The 23,039-nt window shown below is 39.5% G+C and overlaps 1 protein-coding gene across 3 annotated transcripts in view; it reads right to left on the bottom strand.

Moving 5' to 3' along the window:
* LOC124261467 (caskin-2-like) overlaps nucleotides 1-23,039 on the bottom strand; it is a 229,068-nt gene that overhangs the window by 138,364 nt on the left and 67,665 nt on the right. For all 3 annotated transcript variants that reach the window (XM_046695780.1, XM_046695781.1, XM_046695782.1), the window contains 3 exons: nucleotides 8,931-9,028; nucleotides 5,979-6,124; nucleotides 2,936-3,031 (listed from right to left, as the gene is read on the bottom strand). In XM_046695780.1, the coding sequence (XP_046551736.1) occupies nucleotides 2,936-3,031; nucleotides 5,979-6,124; nucleotides 8,931-9,028 (340 nt within the window). The remainder of the gene's footprint in view (nucleotides 1-2,935; nucleotides 3,032-5,978; nucleotides 6,125-8,930; nucleotides 9,029-23,039) is intronic.

Here is a 23,039-nt window from a genome sequence, read left to right as displayed (position 1 = left end):
TGATACACATTAAAGCGGAAAATTTATGGATTTCAACCTCTATGTTATGTGTTATCTTGATACAGAAGCTGACATCCATATATTTTCCCCAATTCCTCCGAGATAACACTGAAATGTGACCTGTAGGAAGTCCATCTTCAATCAGCAAGTGTCGGCTCTGATGAAATATTGTTTGCCAATTTACCAATCTTGTTAGGGAAGATATCTAAATAGCTTCTGTTCGTGTCATTGACCTGCAAGGAGCTTGACAGCTAACATTGCTGGGCCACCATTACAGGTGGACTGCATGATGAAAGACGGATATCACTGTTCTTGCCAATGTAGCCGTTTTGCCAGATATGAAATCTAAATAGGTTCTGTTAGTAGCATTGACCTGCAGTGAGCATGACAGCTTACATCGGAGGGGCAACACTGCAGGTAGACGTGTGAAGATGGGGGGGATGGACACAGACAGGTGCTCCCTCCACATACTCATGTCCATCACTGACAGGTTGACCCCAGGGAAAATGATTAGTTTGTTTACGTGTTTTATCTCCGCATCAGGATACACAACTCTGGTGCTAAGTCAAGGTGAAGCGGTGGCAAGAGTTGATCATTTGCCTGGAAAGGGAGTGTGTGTGGTGGGGTTGAGTTGAGGTAAAGGGGAGATGACTAGTCCAACAAGGTTATCTCCCTTGTTTAGGTTAATTAGGCAGTGTTTCCCTTTCAGGGTTTGTTTTTTTTCCCCCACATCTAACATAAATTACTGTATTGGCAAGCCAATAGTTGAGTTGGGTTTAACAATGCTTTGAACAGTATTTCAGACCTCCAGTAATTACTCTGGAACCTTCAACATTCACAATGATCATTATTAACAATATTGATTTCAGTTTAAGTTCCCCAATATCAAACTATCTCAGTTCAATTATCAGTAAAGTTCAGTTACAACAAACTCAAAGGGAACCCTTATTTTGTCTTTTTATACCTGTAGTTCATTACTTGCATTTCAACTAAAATATAAAGCAGGCGTCAGGCACCAACAACAGTTCGTCAAATGCATCAGTTCATAAATGTATGTTCATAGTTTATTGACTGACTGACTGAGTTTGGTTTTACGCCGCTTTTAGCAATATTCCAGCAACATCACGGACGGGGGACACCAGAAATGGGCTTCACACATTGTGCCCATGTGGGGATTCGAACCCGGGTCTTCGGCGTGACGAGCCAACGCTTTAACCATTAGGCTACCCCACCGCCCCATAGTTTATTGAGGGGTGGTGGGGTAGCCTAGTGGCTAAAACGTTCGCCCATCACACAGAAGGCCTGGTTCGATTCCCCACAAGGGTAGAATGTGTGAAGCTCATTTCTGGTGTCTCTGTGATATTCTCTAATATTGCTAAAAGCGGCGTAAAACCCAACTTACTTACTTATTCATAGTTTTCTGTAGTCTGTCAAACAGACCCTGAAACAAATATATCCATGAAAGCCCATGCAAGTCCAGAATATGTGGCAAATATAGATTACCACAGTTTCTGAAAAAAAGTAAAGTCTCAGGTCTCCTTTTCTTTCTATTTAATGATTATAAAATTTAGTAACTGTTTTTTTCTGTAAAATATGTTCATTTCTGAAACTAGATGTTAGCGTAAGTTTACTACATCAGAGGATAAAGGACGTATCTTCAGCCAGGTAAACATGTACATATATCAGCACCAGAGAATGCATTATCATGATCACATCATAAGTGACGGTGTTGATAAATCTCTGAGGACCATAATGTTATATACTGATCGGACGTCTGTCCCCACGGTACACTTGACCTACAATGTTGGAGTACCAAGCATCTATGTGGGTCTACAGCTAGCGGTATCTGGGAACCACACCATCTCCATCAGCCTATGTAGTACAGGGCAGTCAGTGTAACTGAAAGATACTCACCCTTCAGGGAAACACTATTTTCTATACAAATTTTCTTTGCTTCATTCAGTTATTACCATTAGCGTGATTTTAGAACACTGTTGTCTTGGACAACCTGTGTATGTTGCATCTGCCTGCAGTATGTAACATGTGTATAATGTGATGAATTAACTATGGTTGTACACACACGTGGTTAGACCCAGACCAGGTGAGTGAGTGAGTGAGTGAGTGAGTGAGTGAGTGAGTGAGTGAGTGAGTGAGTGAGTGAGAGTGAGTGAGTGAGAGTGAGTGAGTGAGTGAGTGAGTGAGTGAGTGAGTGAGTGAGTGAGTGAGTGAGTGAGTGAGTGAGTGAGTGAGTGAGAGTGAGTGAGTGAGTGAGTGAGTGAGTGAGTGAGTGAGTGAGTGAGTGAGTGAGTGAGTGAGTGAGTGAGTGAGGGAGTGAGTGAGTGAGTGAGGTTTTACGCCGCTTTTAGCAATATTCTAGCAACTGCAAGGCAGGGTACACCAGAAATGGGCTTTACACATTGTACCCATGTGGGGTATCGAACCCAGGTCTTGGTTTGACAAGCAAACGCTTTAACCACTAGGCTACCCCACTGCTCCAATTAAAAAAGAGCTATTTACTAGTTGAATATGACTAATGGTACCATTGATGTCTTACATACCATTGGATACCTTTCCACCATGTTCCATTCCACTTTCATGAACCCTTTCCCAATTCAGGACAAGTTGGATATGATCAATGGTGTCACCTACAAGACACCTTACCACCATGATCCACTCCATCTTCCACAAACCCTTTCCCCAGATCTAGATTAGCTGCATATGAGCAATGGTGTCACCTACAAGACACCTTACCACCATGATCCACTCCATCTTCCACAAACCCTTTCCCCAGATCTAGATTAGCTGGATCGATGACCTCTTCCAATGGACACTTTGCCACCAGGTTCAATTCCATCTTTTATGAACCCTTTGTTAGTCTTTGTACCAAATAATAATGTCCTTAGAAATTTATAAGTGCCAGTCTAACAACACCTACCCTGTATCTGCCGAACTCGCAAGCGAGATCCAGTGGAGTTTTGTGTTCCTTGGTGGCCATGACGGGGTCTGCATGGTGCAGCAACAACAGATTGGTCTGCAAGGTAAGAAACACATTTCTAAGCACTGCTTCAACTTTAAGCAAGGATACAATTGTCTGGAAAGGGAAGGGTGTATTCTCATCATAAATAATATACAAGTGTTAAAGGCAAACAAATAATCTTCAAATCAATAAGAATTTGATAGATACAAATAATAGATAGTTGTGATGTGTACAACAGTTACATATAAATACCAGATCACCAAAAAACTAAAATGTTCATACTCCCCACCCAAAAATCTGGTTGATGCAGTGTGCAAAACAGGCACTGGCCTGCTAACCTGTGGCCAGGAAAAATCCAGACGGGCCAGTAAATCTCCACAGTCACTGGCCCGACTGGCTAGTGAATTTTCATGAGGTCATTTTGTAAATATGTCACGCTCTCCAACTTGTTAAGTTATATTTCACTTTTATATCATGCAAGATTATGGCCTGATAAAAATGTCCATCATATTAGCAGCTTAATGATGAAACCTGTGTCATGCCGACAATATCTTATTCTCATCTATTTTGTAATCTTTTGCTAATTTTCTACATTCAAATTTCGGGCTAGTGAATTATTTTGTAAGCTGGTAACTTTCAGGCATAGCTAGTCCGACTGGCCAGCAAAATTTGGAAACTATTTCGCACACTGGGTTGATGTATGCCTTATTTTACAATTGCAACCGACCAAATGAAGAAATAGGGCATCTACTTGTGGATAAGGGATTACAATGTCAAAATAATGTCCTGCAAAACTTTTTCATAAAGGAACCTTTCTTTGACAATTTGAGTTACTGAAAAATGTTAAGCATGGGATTTACAAGATATTTGAATATTCAATCCACAATAAGATAGGCCAATGACTTTAAAACAGGATTACACCATCAAGGCCAAAGATAGTCCCAAACAGTCAAGGCCATATGGAGTACGTCTTGGTACAAACAAACATTATGCCAGCACCAGACAGTAGTTAGTGAAACAGGCACTCCTGCTGACCTGACGTCTGTACAGATGACCTGATGGTACTTCAGACTGACCTGACTAAAGGTTGTCAAGGCATGACACTGTAGGTGTCTGTCTTCAGACTGTGAATGCCCATGTTACTCTCTGGACACCTGGGCTGGCATTCCTTGTTCTAAAGGGTACCACCTCACAGAGGCCACACGATCATGACTTGTTTACCAGTGTTCGTAAAAGACATGTTCATAATAGCCTAGTGGTCAAGGAGTTGGCTCTGCACATTGAAGACCTGGGTTTGATTCCCTACTGGGTACAGGTGTGAGGTCCATTTTTTATTCATTGCTGTGATAATGCTCCAATATTGCTAAAAGGGACATGGCAATATACTCACTCATGATAGGCACAATAGTTAATACTTGAGAAACCTATGTGAGTGAATGTGTTCTTGTGCCCAAGCTTTATCACAGTGATTTTCAATAAATGAATTGTTTGACTTGGCAACAAGTGGTTGATTACATGAGCAAATATCTATTGCCATGGGGCCACACAAGCATCCAAGGTCACACACTGTAATCATCAAATTCATAAGTTGGCATTAAAACTGATAAATGGGGACTTATTCTGCCATATATCGTAATGTACGTAGTGCCGTGAGCAGGCAATGTGCCTGGATATGAGTGCCATATAAGCGGACTATTACTATTACTATAATATCTTTTGGAAATCATTTCACAAAATGGCCAATTCTTCCTTCAAGCAGTAGAATTACGCAGGCAGTGAGTCATGATGACCTTTTATTTCTTGACCTTAAGCTATCCCTGCTATAAATCATATAACAGTTGTAATCCACTAACCCCTTTCTTCTATGGTATATCCCCATGTTTTTATACACTGGAAACCCAAATATTGAAGCAAGCTGTCAAGACCAGCTATCTAAACACAAGCCAGCACTCATCAACTGGAGGTTAACCTGAAGCTCTCTCCAACCTGCCCTGTCCCCTCAGCAGGATTACCATGATCAGTGGAGTATCCTGAACCACTTCAAGTCCATATAGCAGTAATCCCTCTAAAGGACATGGCACTCTGGTTTGGGGTTTGATCTTGCTGTTTACACCTCAATCGGCAAAGAGTTACTTTATGCAAGGGGGAGAACTTGGATTGTAGGAAGTATGTGCATCACTCCAGAGATGATCCAGATGTGACATATCATCTGATAGGTTACCTCACTCTGGGGTACACTTTCCAGGACTTATATTTCACTGAGTAGGGCTTAAATGGGGATTGTGCTCAACAGTTTGCTGAGACAGCTAAATAGCTTAAGCCCAGTCTCCCTTTAAATCCAGGTGAGCTCCATGTAACTTTAGGTACTAACAACAGACTTATATTTTGCTACAGTGACTTTGCAATCATGATGGAAAAATCTGCATGCCAGTGACCAACTTCTTAAATTTACACACTGCACAAAGATTTGTGGAACAATGATTGTTCAACACTGTCATCAAGAGTCAGCTGTTAGGGCAAGTTTGGAACACGTGGGACACATTCTTCTCCAGAATTCCCTTGATCCATATCCATCACTCCTCATGCACCTTCACATGTAAACCAATCATCTTTGTAGAGATACTGTGTCCATCATTCATAGGGACCCAATGGGATGCTATCATCATAGTCCCCACAATCCATATCCTTCAATGCTCATTCACCTGAACACCAACCAATCATCTTCATAGAGATCGTCATGTCCTTCATACATGGGACCCGATGTTCACAATGGTTGCAGAGGATGTCTAGTCCTATGAGTTAGTGAGTGAAACCTGTTTGCTACAGTAATACTGTGGAAGACCAGTATACCTGGGCCTATTAAACTGGTGGTTGATATTATTCCTGGTTGTTGTGGTGATGTTATCATCCCAGTCACTGTCCTACCATCCAGCTCAGTGCAGTCTTCTAATTACAGGTACTAGGATCCTGTTCTATGTAAATCATCACTATAAGTACTCACCACATCGACATGGCCATGCTGACAAGCCAGACTGAGAGGGGACTCCCCGTTCTCTGCCTGCAGGTTGACTGGAGACCCTTTCTGTAGCAGGATGTGGACTGGCTGAGACTTCCCTTGCCATGTTGCATAGTGAAGGGGAATCATGCCTGTCAACACAATCAACAGCACCTAACTATCAGACAGAAAACTCTTATTCAAGTTATGTGAATCAAATTTGCTAAGACAATTAGCCAAGCCTAGTGCTTCTTTACATTAAGCAGATCCTGTGACTTCCAAAACAATTCTTATCCAACCTCGGTCTTCATTTCCCAATAATGAGTTGCTTGAACAAACCTGTAACATTCATCAGTCTCAAATAAACCCCCAACCTAAACATATTATTAAGAGTGAGTGAGTGAGTGAGTTTGGTTTTACGCCGCTTTTAGCAATATTCCAGCAATATCACGGCAGGGGACACCAGAAATGAGCTTCACACGATGTACCCACGTGGGGATTCGAACCCGGGTCTTCAGCGTGACGAGCGAACGCTTTAACCACTAGGCTACCCCACCGCCCCACATATTATTAAGAGCTATAATTTCAATGTTCAGTTATCTGACATAAACACCCTAACACATTCATAGAGGTCCATCTGGGTGCCATTGTTCAAAACAACCTTAGCGATAAGACTGTCGTAGGTCTATGTTATGTCGTAAGACGTAAGGTATGGGACTTACAATCGATTTGGTGCTAAAATTGTTTGTACAACGGCACCCTGGTCACCCTACTGATTTATCTAACTGAATAAGAGCAACAGAAACACATCCACAATCATGAGAAATTTCAGCTAAAAGAAGCGTCTAGTGCCCTTTCATCGACTACAGTACTTCTATTTTGTTGAAAGTGGCAGTTCTATTTTTTCTGATTTCAGGACCAAAAATTAATAACCTCGTTTAACCAAAAGAACATGGCTGACTCTACTTTAATACATACTGCTGCTGTGACAACTACCTCAAACAACCAAATGATGTATGTTTTCACATGGTAAGTATTACAACTCGATACTGACAAAACACAGTGGTGTCAACAGAATAGCTCTGATCAACAAATTGTTTAGGATTTCAAACAGATTGTGAAACTCCACATGCCAGTTTGTGTTTCAGATCTATTTTTATTGTAAAAATGGACTGAATGAAGCACCATGTGTACTTAGCAAGAAATCTTTTTCCAGAAAATCTATTTATTTTAGCTTAATTGATATTATCTTAATCTACAACCATAGCAGGAGGCCATCTCAAATGTCTGATGACAGCAGCTTTATCACATCATATCATACAAACAAATTGAACATCAAGACTTAATTAACCATTTTGCCACATATACAAAATTATTTCAATTTATATCCCAACTTCCACAATGATAAACCTTGCCCTACAATATCGCACAATCATGTAAACCTAAAAAGGAAATTGCAAGAAAGATTTGGAGTTGCCTGTCAGAAATATGAGGAATTATATCTACTGAATGAGATTTTTTTTCTCCTCCTCATGCACAAACTTCAGTAACCTCCCATTAATCTGTGGTACAGGAAGTGCCTATCTGGACACAGATATGACATCAAACCTTCCCTCGCCCCCACATGTGAGTCACTGCTCGCACTATTACCGATCAAGGTACTTCCACCACTCATATTTAAATGATATATTCATAACAACTTGGAAGGCAAATAATCCCGATTATATGCCAAAGGCTATAATATTGTCTAATACTGATTGGTTCTGATCTAATGAAGCATAAGTTTTTAAATTACTGACATCCTGTAAAATGAGGCATGTTTAGACTGGGTGTGTGTGTACTACGATGGTAGCAAGACTATATTCTTCAGATTACATGACTACAGGTGCCTTTAATCAAAGGGAGGCAATTCTTGCTGATATGGTCTAACCATAAACCATAAAATCCTCGGACACTTTCAGATACAGTGGCATGTCCCATGTCCCATGTTTTCTTGTGCAACAATAATCACTCTGAAAAATCACTGTTCCTCAGGGACAGATACTAATTTATCCAACCTCTTTTAATGAGGTCAGATCATGAGACAAGATAATACTCACTGGCCAGAGGGGAAATTCTTCATACCTCTGGAGTGAGACATGTGTCAGCACTAGCATATGGAGACAGTAACAACATAAAGATTTGAGACTTGGTGGCACAAGCAATCCAAACAAATAGGACAGTGAGGTAATGATTTACCTTCATCAAAGTTTTTTTGTTCAATTATGATGAAATCAATTTGTAACATAATTGGAACCATTAATTTTTTAGCTCAGCTACTGATTATTGTCACAGAGTAAGATCTTAGTGATGGTGATGTTTGAGTTCAGTTAGTGCTACCTTTATTGTCACAGAGTAAGATCTTAGTGATGGTGATGTTTGAGTTCAGTTAGTGCTACCTTTATTGTCAGAGTAAGATCTTAGTGATGGTGATGTTTGAGTTCAGTTAGTGCTACCTTTATTGTCACAGAGTAAGATCTTAGTGATGGTGATGTTTGAGTTCAGTTAGTGCTACCTTTATTGTCACAGAGTAAGATCTTAGTGATGGTGATGTTTGAGTTCAGTTAGTGCTACCTTTATTGTCAGAGTAAGATCTTAGTGATGGTGATGTTTGAGTTCAGTTAGTGCTACCTTTATTGTCACAGAGTAAGATCTTAGTGATGGTGATGTTTGAGTTCAGTTAGTATTACCTTTATTGTCACAGAGTAAGATCTTAGTGATGGTGATGTTTGAGTTCAGTTAGTGTTACCTTTATTGTCACAGAGTAAGATCTTAGTGATGGTCATGTTTGAGTTCAGTAAGTGTCACTTTTATTGTCACAGAGTAAGATCTTAGTGATGATGATGTTTGAGTTTAGATAGTGTTACCTTTCATGTCTTGGAGTAAAGTAATAGTGATGTTTGAGTTCAGTAGTGTTACCTTTGTTGTCCCGGAGTTCAGTGGAGGCCCCGCTATCCACCAGTAACTGTATGACATCAGTGTTGCCCATAAGTGCCGCTTGGTGGAGTGCGGACATGCTGCAAAGAGAGAAAAAAAATACTTATTGTGTTGCCACAATTTTGACTGCATATTTCTTGATGAATAGCAAACATTCATATGTTTCATCACAAACTTTCATAAGCAGTCCTATTGATTTCCACTATCAGAGGTGAGGGAAAATGGGGTTTTGAGTCACCTCCATGATGACTGCACTTATTGCACAAAGACGCTTTCATAGAAAATGCATGCTGGTGAGTATGTGGATGCCATGAGACAGTTTAAAATGGAAGCCCCACACAGCCTCAGTGTAGTGACTCTGATCTGGTCCTTGTTACCCTATGACAGGAAGGGCAAGAAGTACCATTATTATACATCTTTAGATTTGACAAGGCCTGGGCTCGAACCATCAACATCTGCTTTCAGGGGCACTATCAGAATACTCTCCACTATCAGAACACTCTCCATTGGATGAAAGTGACAGTTAAGATTGACAACAATACTGAAGCTCTTTGACATCTCAGAACATGTGTGAATACTGCACGGTGATGCATCAAGGGTAAACAAAGAGAATCCAGCTCAATCCACTCAATATATTTGCACGATGTAAATTCAACATTCAGATGAAGTGACAACTATTCTCAATGCTCTCTGATACATAAGTCACGAAACAGAAATCCTCTAGTGTATTATATCTCCATTCACAAATACCCTGGATCTATCTGAGACCTCTTACTCCATCACCTATTTACCATTAACCAATCAAAATGATTCTGAATGAAAATTGGTATATATCAACATTCATTACTGCATGCCTTTGATATTCTTGATTTTAAAACATGTAATTAATGAGGCATCACCAAGGGAATAATGTTTTACAAATCCTCAAAATATGGACAGGCATGGTTGAATGTTTCTAGGCCAGCCCAGCTGCTGGCAGCAAGACAAGCACTTGTCATTAAACACCCATCGTGAGTGAGTGAGTTTGGTTTTACGCTGCTTTTAGCAATATTCCAGCAATACCACGGTGGGGGGACACCAGAAATGAGCTTCACACAATGTACCCATGTGGGAATTCGAACCCGGTCTTCGGCGTGACGAGCGAACGCTTTAACCACTAGGCTACCCCATCGCCAATCGTAATTTGATTGGTAGGTTATGGTTAACATGATAAACTGGACAAGACAATGGTGGTGAATAGGTCTGGGTTTTTCTCTTAACTGAATATGATATATTATAAGGGATGAGAATGGTAATGAGTTAAAAAAAGAAGAGGAAAATGAGCTAGGGGGTCTTTCTCCTTGGATTCAGACGATTCAAAAGAATGACCCTAGGGCGATCAAATCCTCTGAAAATCCTCATCCCTGTATTTTACTGGATAATCAAGGATGGTCACAACTGAAACAATCCAATAACATCCGTTGAAGAAATGTTGCAACATCACAAACATGCAATCCTTCAACCGTCAATGTACTCCCACTATAAACATTGAACAAAGACATGTGCTCTACCACACAGCCATTGATCCTCAGGACATGATTGACAAGTAGTCCATCAAGAGTTGTTTCCCTTTCTGAAAAAACTGTTTTTCTCCTTCATTTCCCTCCCTCTCCCACCAACAACGTCCAATTTATGCATCAGATGTATTCCCACGCAAACGTCCCAGGGAGCCAACTAGTACTGGAGGTCTGGTGATAAAAATGGATGCAGGAATCTTGATATTTACCTTCTTCCATTACAACAGCGTATGCATCTAAAACTAATATTTACTGAATGCTCATCTACGGATTAATGTCAGTGGAGATTAAAAGCCTGCGCCGAATCTCTGCTTAGATGTGCTGGGAATAATAAGATCAAATACTGGCAATCTTCACCCAATTTCTACACATCAAACACAAACATCGGCCAGAAGCTAATACTCTAATACCAGTGATCAGTGATGATACCTGTACGAGACCTCTGTAACACTGGCTTCCATCCACATGTAACAGATATTCCAGTTTAAACTTCTCTAAACAATTTGACATCCATACCCCATATTTACTCAGTCACAAGACTTAATTTACCCAATGCATAAAATGAGAACTGGCATATTCAAACTTTCATGAAAATTGCTGTAGAAGTTGATTTTGAGCCAGAAAATCACTTGTCATTCTAGACATGTATTTTGAAACTGGTAGAGCTGACAAAACTCAATGTAATAGAGTTTAGTAATTGAGAAATCTGAGAAATTGTATGTATATCAGCCACAACTTAGTTTAAGTATGGAAATTAGAATTAACAGATTCTCATGAATTCTCCATTAAAGAATTATAAAATTTTCACCCCCGATGAAATAAATATATTAAGCAAAAAAAAAGAAGACAACTTGAAGTCAATGTCTTGACTCTGCACACCTCTTAAGTCAAGTCCGTAGCTACTTCATGTATAGTGCAAATCATGAGTGAAACATGATATTTGTTTCCCCCACACGTAACAACATATGTCAACAGTTCTATAAGTAGCGCAGTCCGCAAACATCGTAAATACTGTTTTATCTTTCTACAGGTGCTACAGTGCGACAGGGAGCTCATTCTGCAGAGGATCTACTACCAATGTCAGGGTACTGTTGCACGATATGCAATAAGTCAAGGGGCAGGGTAAGCCTACAGTCAGCTATATTACCAAAAGCCTAAAATGTTCTCTTCACACATCTGTCAGAACTACAGGCTTGGGAGCCACGAAAGCAATACAATAGTTTCCTTACTGCTAACCACATTAACTGTTGGCCTATAGACCTTCAGTATTTCAGTCCTGTGATAAAATTATAGGAGCCAGACTACTGATGACAGATTTTCCAGCCAATCTGACAATATATCCATTACTAGAGTATTACCTGAAGCCTATATTAAGTTCAGTCAGTCAGCTGCAATGGTTCTGTCATCATGTGAGAGGTGTATCATGGCTTCAGTTACTGTAGACTCATTGTGAAAACTTCTTGGAAATTATCTACCACATTAGACAGGAAAAGATGACAGAGACCTTAAAAGTTTTCCTCAAAATGCTTAAGTTGGGTGTTCTTTAGCACTGACTGATTGCCTGAGTTTGGTTTTACGCCGCTTTTAGCAATATTCCAGCAACATCACGGCGGTGGACCCATGTGGGGATTCGAACCCGGGTCTTCGGCGTGATGAGCCAACGCTTTAACCACTAGGCTACCCCACCGCCCCCGTGTTCTTTAGCAACAATAAATGTAAGCAAAATAGATTTTAATCGCCTCACCCAATGAAAACATGTAAATAACAAAATGGAACTATAAGAACTTCTCACTTGCCTCAAGCATACCTCAAAATAGGCAGATTGCTTACGCAAGTCTGTACATCTAATATTCTCCTGTTATAACAGCTGATCAGGCAAATGATTAGAAAATTGAGTTGCAAGCCTGCTGACTGAAAAAGGTCATATGTTCAAAGTAGGCTCTTTCTAGCAGGTTAATTACCCTCTTGACTGTGGAACAATCTTCTATGGACATGTACACGGAACACATGACTCTGCGACTGCTGTGTGGGGCAAGGGTCTATACCATCACCAACACCTCTCTAATTGTTTCTTGAAGAAGTGTAACAATAAACATACAGTTTAAGACTCATTTCAACCACATCAATTAAGGAGGAGAGAATATGATCAGTCTCCAGCCATGTTGGAAACAAGTCAGGGATGTAGGAAGCCTGAGGTGAAATATAAGAATCACAGGTTTTCTTGTTAAAATACTATAGAAGGAAACCTGACAGACCCAATGACCCCTTAATTCTGAACACTATCAAAGTATGATACCAACTTACGTCATGAACCAAAAAAACTTCCACTGTTCAAGACAGGGATTTCTTGTACAACCACCCACAACAGTGTAATTGCCTACAGAATTACACCCATGGCCATAATGTATTTACTGAGACTATTTTCAGGTGAGAGCTTACAGATAAGTAGCTACAGATCCCAAAACAATCCACATGGCACAAAGTGCTTAAACCAAATGAAGCAATTCTAATTCTTTTCACACCAGCACACAGCTCATTGTTTGATGTCTGCGAAGATTCCACACCCTGGTCCACAAGAGCAAGCTCCTCAAGCTATGCAGCACCTAGCTTTGTTTAAACTTATTGGCTGGAAATAAAACCACGATTTTTGACTGTTTGGTATTGTTGTCTTTCTATTGTCAGAACAAGGACGAGAAGAATTCCGGGCCAGCAATGGATCTGTTTACCACTGACCCTCCAAATCTCCCTGTATATCTCTCCTTTGTGAGGGTCAACTATCCCCCATGAGTCAACCTGGCCCTTCTCACGCTGCTGACCTGTCCTCGCAGGTAATGTCAGCCCTTGCACTGATTGGTCAGTTGTATTGACCAGCACAGTTTTTCCTGTATGCTCAGTCCCAGTGGACTAGTTCGGATAATTCTGTTGTATTGACTCTGTGTGTTTTCCTTGTATACTTGTTCCATATTGTGAAATGAGTGTCAGTGTGTCACTCAGATGTCTGTCAAAGGTCCATAAAGCACTCCTCAAAGAGCAGCCATGTGTGAAATCAACATCCCACAGAAGACAGTGCCTCCTGATACTGACATCGTAAAAGCTTTTTCATGTTCAAAGGCAACTAATACAGGTCAAGGAGGTCTCTGTAAGAATTAATTTAAGATGAAATTAGCAGTTAAGTTGTCTGTATTGTCAAACATGCGACAAGGAAATCTCCTTGGCAACTAAGAATCCTTTTATCAAAGGCAACATGAATGTTATAATGTACACGAAATGAGGGGATGGAGGTTGCAGGCATGTCCCTTGTGAAATCTGTATCATCATGATAAATGTTTGAATGTAATATGTACAGTAATCCAGTGAACTGTAAAAGATCATGGATGCCACAATGTGGTGATTTTGCTTGGGCTAGTGTTAACTTTTGATAAGACATTCTCCTATATTGTTACCATAATTGAAAACCAACAGCACCTTTTGGACATGTTTTATCAGAATCTTAACAAGAAACAAGACTTTGAACCCTTTCACATATTATGACTACGGATTTTGGTGTATCTTTCAAACCTGGTCAGAAAATGAACTGAAACACTCTTGACAATGAACTGGACGTTAATCTGATGAAACGACCTAAACTGGACATTGATCTGATGATCTGAACTGATATAGATCTGATGATCTGAACTGGATATAGATCTGATGATCTGAACTGACACTGTAATGATGATCTGAACTGGATATAGATCTGATGATCTGAACTGACACTGTAATGATGATCTGAACTGGATATAGATCTGATGATCTGAACTGACATTGAACTGATGAACTGGATATAGATCTGATGATCTGAACTGGATATAGATCTGATGATCTGAACTGACATTGATCTGATGATCTGAACTGACATTGAACTGATGATCTGAACTGGATATAGATCTGATGATCTGAACTGACATTGATCTGATGATCTGAACTGACATTGAACTGATGATCTGATTGAAATTGATCAGATGGACTGAACTGGACATAGATCAGATGGACTGAACTGAATATTAATCAGATGGACTGAACTGGATATAGATCTGATTATCTGAACTGACATTGATCAGATGGACTGAACTGGACATAGATCTGATGAACTGACATAGATCTGATGAACTAGACTGACATTGATCTGATTAACTGAACTGACATTGCTCAGATGACTGAGCTGGACATAGATGTGATGGACTGAACTGGACATAGATCTGATGATCTGAACTGGACATAGATCTGATGATCTGAACTAGACATTGATCAGATGGACTGAGCTGGACATAGATCTGATGATCTGAACTGGACATACATCGTATGATCTGAACAAACATAGATCTGATTGACTGAACTGGACATAGATCTGATTATCTGAACTGGACATAGATCTGATGATCTGAACAGACACTGATCAGAAGGACTGAGATCTGATGGACATAGATCTGATGATCTGAACTGGACATGATAGATCATGATGGACAGATGATCTGAACAGACATCAGATCTATTGACTGAACTGGACATCAGATCTGATTAACTGAACCAATCATGTCAGATAACATGAACTGAACCAATCATGTCAGATAACATGAACTGAACCAATCATGTCAGATAACATGAACTGAACCAATCATGTCAGATAACATGAACTGAACCGATCATGTCAGATAACATGAACTGAACCAATCATGTCAGATAACATGAACTGAACCGATCATGTCAGATAACATGAACTGAACCGATCATGTCAGATAACATGAACTGAACCGATCATGTCAGATAACATGAACTGAACCGATCATGTCAGATAACATGAACTGAACCAATCATGTCAATCATGAACCAATCATGTCAGATAACATGAACTGATCATGTCAGATAACATGAACTGAACCGATCATGTCAGATAACATGAACTGAACCGATCATGTCAGATAACATGAATTGAAGTTCAAATGGTCTGGCATGCAAAACATGACAAAAGCAAAACTGGACACTGGTTTGAGATGCAGAAGAGGTGGGTTGTGAAATGAAACACTGGATGTCGGTCTGATAATATGAATCCGACATTGGTCAGATATACAGATACAGCAAACACAACCGGTACAAAGTTTAATATATCACACATTCATCTCAAACGGAAATCATCCTGGTATATGATCCAATGTCAGCAAGGCTGTACCACTTGATCGCGGATCTAAATGACCTTTCACAGATTGTGTCAGCTTCCCATCAATTATGTGCAGGATGTATGCACGATCATTTCACCTTCACCACCAACCCTACTAACACACTAACTCTTCCGAGGTTAACTCGTCCGGGAAGCAACAGCCAAAAAAGCTATTAGTGAGCACTGACATGTAACATGTCACACAGAATGATATGGTCACGAACTGTTGAAATAAACTTAAAATTAACAGGAACAGCATGCATTTTCAGAAAAAAATAATCCAGCATTGGAAGCATGTTAAACACAATCTTGGGTAAATTAGACAAATTACCCAAGGAACTGGGGATATTTCTTCTTAAATAAAATAATCAGTCACTATGGTAGTTAAAAGAACATTTCATAACAAATGAAGAAAATAAGTCTGAACCTAAAAACAATACTCTAAAATATATAATACACCATCCATTTAATCAAACGTATTGCAATGCTATCATATTTGGCAGGTTGTTCCAGTAATCCATTAACCTTCTTCTTTCAACTGAACAGTTTCAAGAAGGTGGATCAATGTATGTATAGCTGTGAGTCATCCATAAGTTACTTAACTATCTGTTACTGTCAAGGCCTGTCAAAGAGAATATGGCCAACATTTATGTGAGAAACATGTCTCTCTAGTCTAATAAACAACCAATAACAACAGGAGCAGCTATTCTGGTATTTCAGTAATAAACCTTCCCACCGAATGTTTAGCCCAGTTCTTGTAGTCAACCTAGCCTTTCTCACAGTCCCTGAACCATATTAGTTTCCCTTCAGCCCAGCCCTTTCTGTTATGCAAAAGCCGTACATGAAGTCAACATTTGCTGAAGGTTCAGGTCCTCCAATCTCACAGGGCTCCATTTCAAATCAAATCAAATACTTTGTTTCTAACAAAATTACATATTTTCAGAGACTAAGCGTAAGTCTAGAAGTTAGTCCTTCAAGAAGACTTAACACACAATGGTAACTAGCCTTGCTCCAAGGCTATACTGAAAGCTAAGCCCATATATGTATAGTAATCCTATCCTTTATATTTTTTTAGAAATTTTTATTCAAATTGTTAATTATTACCTTAGAGACTTGTGCAAGTCTACCATGATGGTAGCCTGACCAAACATTTGACCCTTTCATGGCCACTAACTGGTGAATTGAGTAACAGTGGCTAACAAGACAAGCTTGACCACCATATGTGTGGACAAACATGACCACCGGCCACACAACAACCCCGTGTAAACGCGACTATGTAATTTGTAGGCAAATCCCTTTGATGTTGGATTTGAGGATCAACAGGCTTGCAAGATTGCAGAGTATTAGTGGAGGTAATTCTCCTAAAAGGGCCTACTTCAAAAGTCACTCTTTTACATAGTTATGTATGAAATGTGCTGTGTTTTGAAATCAAACACTTGACACTGACATTGTCCACAGAGCCATGGTTTAGGAATCAGTCAGAATTAGTGGCTTGAAACAACAATAAACTGTGCCTTTACACACATTTACAAATTGAATTGTGTTGCAATGAATCTTGTTTAATACATATGTAATGTTAAGGAGTCATGGTTTATACAAAATTTGAGCCAAAGTTCATGTCCTTTTCAAGGCCATGAAATAACACAGGATCTTGCTTTCAAACAGATTTATAAGTACAATCTCAATGAAATTGCCAAAATGTTTCCAAACATACTTCCAAATACTCTATAAAAGTATTCAATTCTACAATTTTATGTTCCATTTATTGACCAAGGTGTCTACCGATCTTATGTTACATAATGCCATCACACATTACTACAGAAAAATAATTTCTAACATACCTATTTATTAGAGTTAGCAATGATTCAGGACCATCAGAATTGAATTAAGAATCATTTCATAGTTTATTCTTGAATATTGGAGTAGACCTGAATTCTGTTTGACAGGCAAATATCCACTGGGATATCCCACATCTGTCAAGCTGCTCCATGTCAATATTGACAATATAGAGCTCCGTATCTGACACACAAAATTCAAATCAACTAATATTCCACCTGCTCGTTTTGATCCCAAGTACTATTTTCAAAACCACTCCTTCACATGTATTTCACCTTTTCAGATAAGACCAACTCAAAATGCAAATGCACAAACCATGCCACAAGGCGTGCAACATAATTTCAAGATCAGTAACCATACCCCATCTCCATTCAACACCCTAAATACTACAGCAAATACATCATAATCCCCCCAAATCATGTCATTTTACATATCCAAAGCTGTTCCTCAATGTCAATAATTGAACCATGGGAAGTCTCTCCTCAGCGGAGTAACAGACAACTTAACAATGTGGAACAGCCTGATTTAAAAAGTTAAACAGCAATTCTCAGCTCCTTGAGCGAAGGAAGAGATTAGTGGTTAGGAAGCTATTACCGAGGAGTAAGGAGCACTTACAGTAGGGATAAGATCACTCCTTCCCCTGCAAGAATAGGGGCTTCAATAACAAACCGGGGAATTGTACAATAGATTAGGATAGAGTTGCATCAGGTCCAGCTAACTGTTACATAAATGTAGGCATGTCCCTTGAGCAATAGTTATCCCTCCTCAAAAGGTCAGCCGTTCACTATCCTATCCTAAATCACAACTTCAGTTTCATTCCTTCTGTAGAAACATCTTCATCAAACAAAGGAGGATGCTGTGCACTTAACTGATGAAAAAATCTATTGAATACATTTTTCATGTCTGAAAAGAACCGATTTTATAAACATTCGCTAAAAATATAACACTAATCTATGAACTGAACCAAAAGTGTGTTTTTTCAAAAGCATGTTTTGTTTATAAATCTACAGCCAAAATTGGCTCTGACATTTACGTAAATTTTATTCAAACTTTAATTCAACATGTAACCGTGATGAAAAAGACTCGAGATCAAGATCTTCGAATCATGATCAGTCTCTTACCAAAATTCCACAGGCCTTATCATGAAATATAAGACTGTTTACAAGCTTACTTAACTTTGCCATCTTAACATGTCAACATGAAAAGCTTCCATAAACATGAAACCAACAACACGCTGCATGAAATAGACAACACACGTATCTAACTGTAAGAGATTCCTCCATGTTCTAGCAAACCGTTCATACTTTCAACTACCATACATGATACCGTTAATCAATTCGAGGAAATCAATACTGCATTCCTGGTGTTAAAAAAGATCCTGAAGAAAATTCCACCAGTAAAATGATCAAAGTGAATTTAGACAAGGGGTCTAGACAATCTCCGTAATGTTGAGTTAACTCTTGATCAGGGACAGAATTAATCTCATAATCGTGACATTGGAGAGCAATCACGGACTTCAGATTAGCTAATCCAAGGACAGATAACTCTAGCATTATCAAAGAACAAACCTGTATATCAACTTTGACATAACCTTTTGTTCGACTAAACCCACATGCTCTTTACAGGATTAACGATAACCTTTAAGAAATAACTTCAAAATAATTATGACCAGGACTAACACATGAAATAGGTGATCAGGTGCCCTGATAATGTCCTAAATCAGCCAGTGACGTACGTTCACTGAAATATGCATGTAACCCACTACCATTGCCTTTTCAAACCGTCATGTTAGTTGTCAAATTTGCAATGAATTATTAAATTTGTCTGCCACATTTCAATTGAATAACTCCTTGGGGCATTACGACATCCGCAAGGTCAAACCCCTTTGATTTTCTTTCTAAACAATGGGCTTGAAAGACTGAGACTTGAATGGCCTCTCATGAAGTCCACGTCCTTAAACATGACAGCAGTCAAGAAATACTCCAGCCATATAAACACAAACAGAGAGAGATTAAATTTGATCAACATCATTTTAGCTATTCTCCTATTTCTCTTTACGTCTTCTCCAATCACTGACATGGAGGTATGTGAAATCTCAAAACACAAAACTATTGTAAGGACTTCCATTACATAAAGTCACAACTAATTGATAGCATGAGGCTAAAAACGTATGCACTTTCTGGTTTTCCAACTGACCATTATCTGCAGCCTCCAACACAAAAGGGGGCGGTGGGGTAGCCTAGTGGTTAAAGTGTTCGCTCGTCACACCGAAGACCCGGGTTCGATTCCCCCCATGGGTACAATGTGTGAAGCCTATTTCTGGTGTTCCCTTGCCGTGATATTGCTGGAATATTGCTAAAAGCAGCATAAACCCCAACTCACTCACTCACTCCAACACAAAACCTTTATTCTTAATTATTTCACCTCCCACCATTGCAAAAGCGTCCAAAAAGAGTCCAGTATCGTCCACATTTTTACCAAGAGGGGGACATTTGCAGCACCTCACTAGTCATTATATTCATTTGAAAGCAGGCTTTCACAGGCATAATGGAGATTACTGATCTTCAAAGAAGACAAGGACGATACCAACAGCAAAAAAATGCTGAGAAAACAGAAAACATAACCTACCAAGCCTATTTAGGGATGGGCAGAAAGAGGAAACCATATGCCCTTTGACTTCAACAATTCACAAACATAATGAATTTAAACTTAATACCTTGCACTCCATGACTGGATATTAGTGCTGCTTGATATTTTGCACAGCTCATAAACTTATCTGAAATATCAAAATCAAAACCAAATATCTTTTTATAAAAAATCTAATAATTGCCCAACTCTTAAAATAACTAGAATTTGTAATTTGTTCAAATTGAGAAAAGATGCCATCCCCAATTTGAAGGACATGCAAGGTACAGAACTACACAGAACTTAGTAAAACAGGATCCTGTCCAGGTGAGGTGAGGTGAAATTGGGTTTATCGTCGTGCTTGAGAATATTTCGCTCATGACGATGTGCATGCGTGTGTATGTGTATGTGCGTCTGCTTGTACTAGCCCAGACTGAAGCTGGTTTTATAGTGCTAGCCCACTGAGATACCATGCCGCAGTGAAGCATGAATACCCCACTCAGACACATTATACTGACTCCGAGCCGACCAGTCCTTGTTGTACCCATTAATGCCGAGAGCCAGGCAGGGACCAACAAGTACCATATTTTAACGTCTTTTGGTATGATGCGGTCGGGATCGAACCCGCGACCTTCCGCTCTCGGATCCTGGCCAGACTAATAGGTAGTGAATTCATTTGTTTTGTGAAGGTAACGGTAATGGGTAAAGGGTATGCATGTCTTGTCCTTCGGAAGATCCAGGTTAGACCTGGTCTTAAGCAACCCATGCTTGTCGTAAGAGGCGACTACTCAGGCATTCTGCACAAAAACTATGTTTGTTGCCTGAAGCCTAACAGCAGTACTCTTGCCATTGCAGAAGCAAGTTAAAAAATCAATCAAGTGATATGAGTACAAGGATACAGAAGTAATTCATATATCACTAGAGCATATCCAACAACAGATTCAACTTCATGAAAGGAAACATATGGGTTTGAGTACCACATTTCAGGAAGTCCTATGTAGGTGTCATTTATGTTACAGCATGATCCAGACACAAAACCCTAGTGTTACATCCTTGTCACAACTTTCACTCTGCCAAGTGTCAGGTGGGCAGATTCAGTTGAAAGGAAACTAGATTCCATGTTTATGAATACATCAGTCAAAATTTCAGATGTACATATCACACATGCTAGAAAAAATAATCCGTCTCCCATTACGGAATACGTTCTTCCATACATCGCACATTGACTTGAAACAAACATCAGCTTGTCAATTTCACAACTGTATGCACTTGGTCAATTTAATGTTCTCCAGATAATACCTCATATAGATTGATGAATCTTTTACTGCTTCTGGCTATTTCAAAATGTCAAACGGTGAGTATTAAATAAAATATAAAAAAGTCAATCTAACTGAATCATCCAAGCAAGTAAAAAACCCATGAACTCTAACATTCATAAGCACAGCAAGATGACCAAGTCCATTCACAATTTGGTTGGAAAGGTAACACCTTCTAGTTTGCTTCCTTTCCTAGCAGGAATTTTGCCTTTTCATGGGGCAATTTGGAGCTCCTTCTATATGCCCCTGAACACAATACGGCCATTCTCCATGCCCTGGATGTCGACACCCGACGTCACTCTAAGTACACCCGAGTAGAACAGGGTGGAAAATTCACTGAATGGATCACTGGCTTAACTTATTGTGGGAAAATATGTGTGATTAGCCGTGCAACAAAGACACAATTGTCCAGCCATCAGACATTGTTGGCAGAGAATATCCTCTCTCAAATTATTGCTTTTCTGTTTCGCCAAAATGCACAAGAACGTATTACAGCTATCGTGCCCAACTGGAGCCAGCATGATAGCCTCTTTATGAAGCCTGGAGATCCACACACACCTAAGAATCACGGTTTATTAGAATTGTTTGCCAACATCCCCAAGGCACAAGATCTTAGGCAGATAGAATTTGTCATGATAGTGTTTGATGATTGTACATCTTTATTTATGGCAGTCATAAGACCCCAGTTTTGACAACTGCTTAATTTCTAGTTGGTAGGTAATATATTGTTTTTCTGAACAATACCAACAGCTTTGGACTGGCTGTGCTCAGATACAATTTGAAGGGAAGCTGAGTAAAACAAGACACTCAAATGACAATCACTTGGAGAGTTCAGCCAAGGAATTTTATTGCCAGGTTAAGATAACCTGGTAGGCATTTGCATCTGAAAACCCTTTTGGTAAATGAGATAAAAGAAGACTCTGCAAAAAGGAAGGTGATAAAGTTAATATTTATGACCTTGCTCTTGACGGATGTCACCAATGTTCGTAGAATGTCAAAATGATCTCCTTTTTTTCAGCCAATACTGGAGATGGTGTGATTTACATCTCTACAAGGATTGGTTTAGTTTGTTGGTTGTTTCACGCTGCACACCGCAATATCGCAGCTATATGACAGCAGTCAGTACATAATCCAGTCTGGGTCAGACAATCCAATAATTGTCATCAAGGGTATCAATCACTACTATAGGGATACCTTGACAAGCAATCGACCAGGTCACAGAGTCTCTTCACCCGCTTCATTTGGTGACCTTCAACAAGTTAAAGGTTGCAGGGGACCTATATTCTTACCATCAATCCCCATGGGACATCTCTACAAGGAAAATGGGGATAAAACTCATTCGTGAATGGTGTTTGTCTGTTGCAACGTAACCATCAATGTCCGATTCTGACACGGTCTACTGATTGGGCTTCTAATCACAAATTCTATACCAACAAGAGTCTCGGTTTCAGGAAACGTTTCAAACATTTTCAACAAAAAATTCTGTTTCCTATGTTTTCTTTGGCTGTCTTCTCTGCATGTTCTGTAAGATAGATGCATTACACATTGGAGGAGTCCTGTCATA

Source organism: Haliotis rubra, unplaced genomic scaffold (assembly GCF_003918875.1).
Source record: "Haliotis rubra isolate DU_JTF1 unplaced genomic scaffold, ASM391887v1 Scf8, whole genome shotgun sequence".
Lineage (NCBI taxonomy): Eukaryota > Metazoa > Mollusca > Gastropoda > Lepetellida > Haliotidae > Haliotis > Haliotis rubra.
Note: the sequence above shows the minus strand (reverse complement) of the source record. Positions and strands in the feature narration are given on the sequence as shown.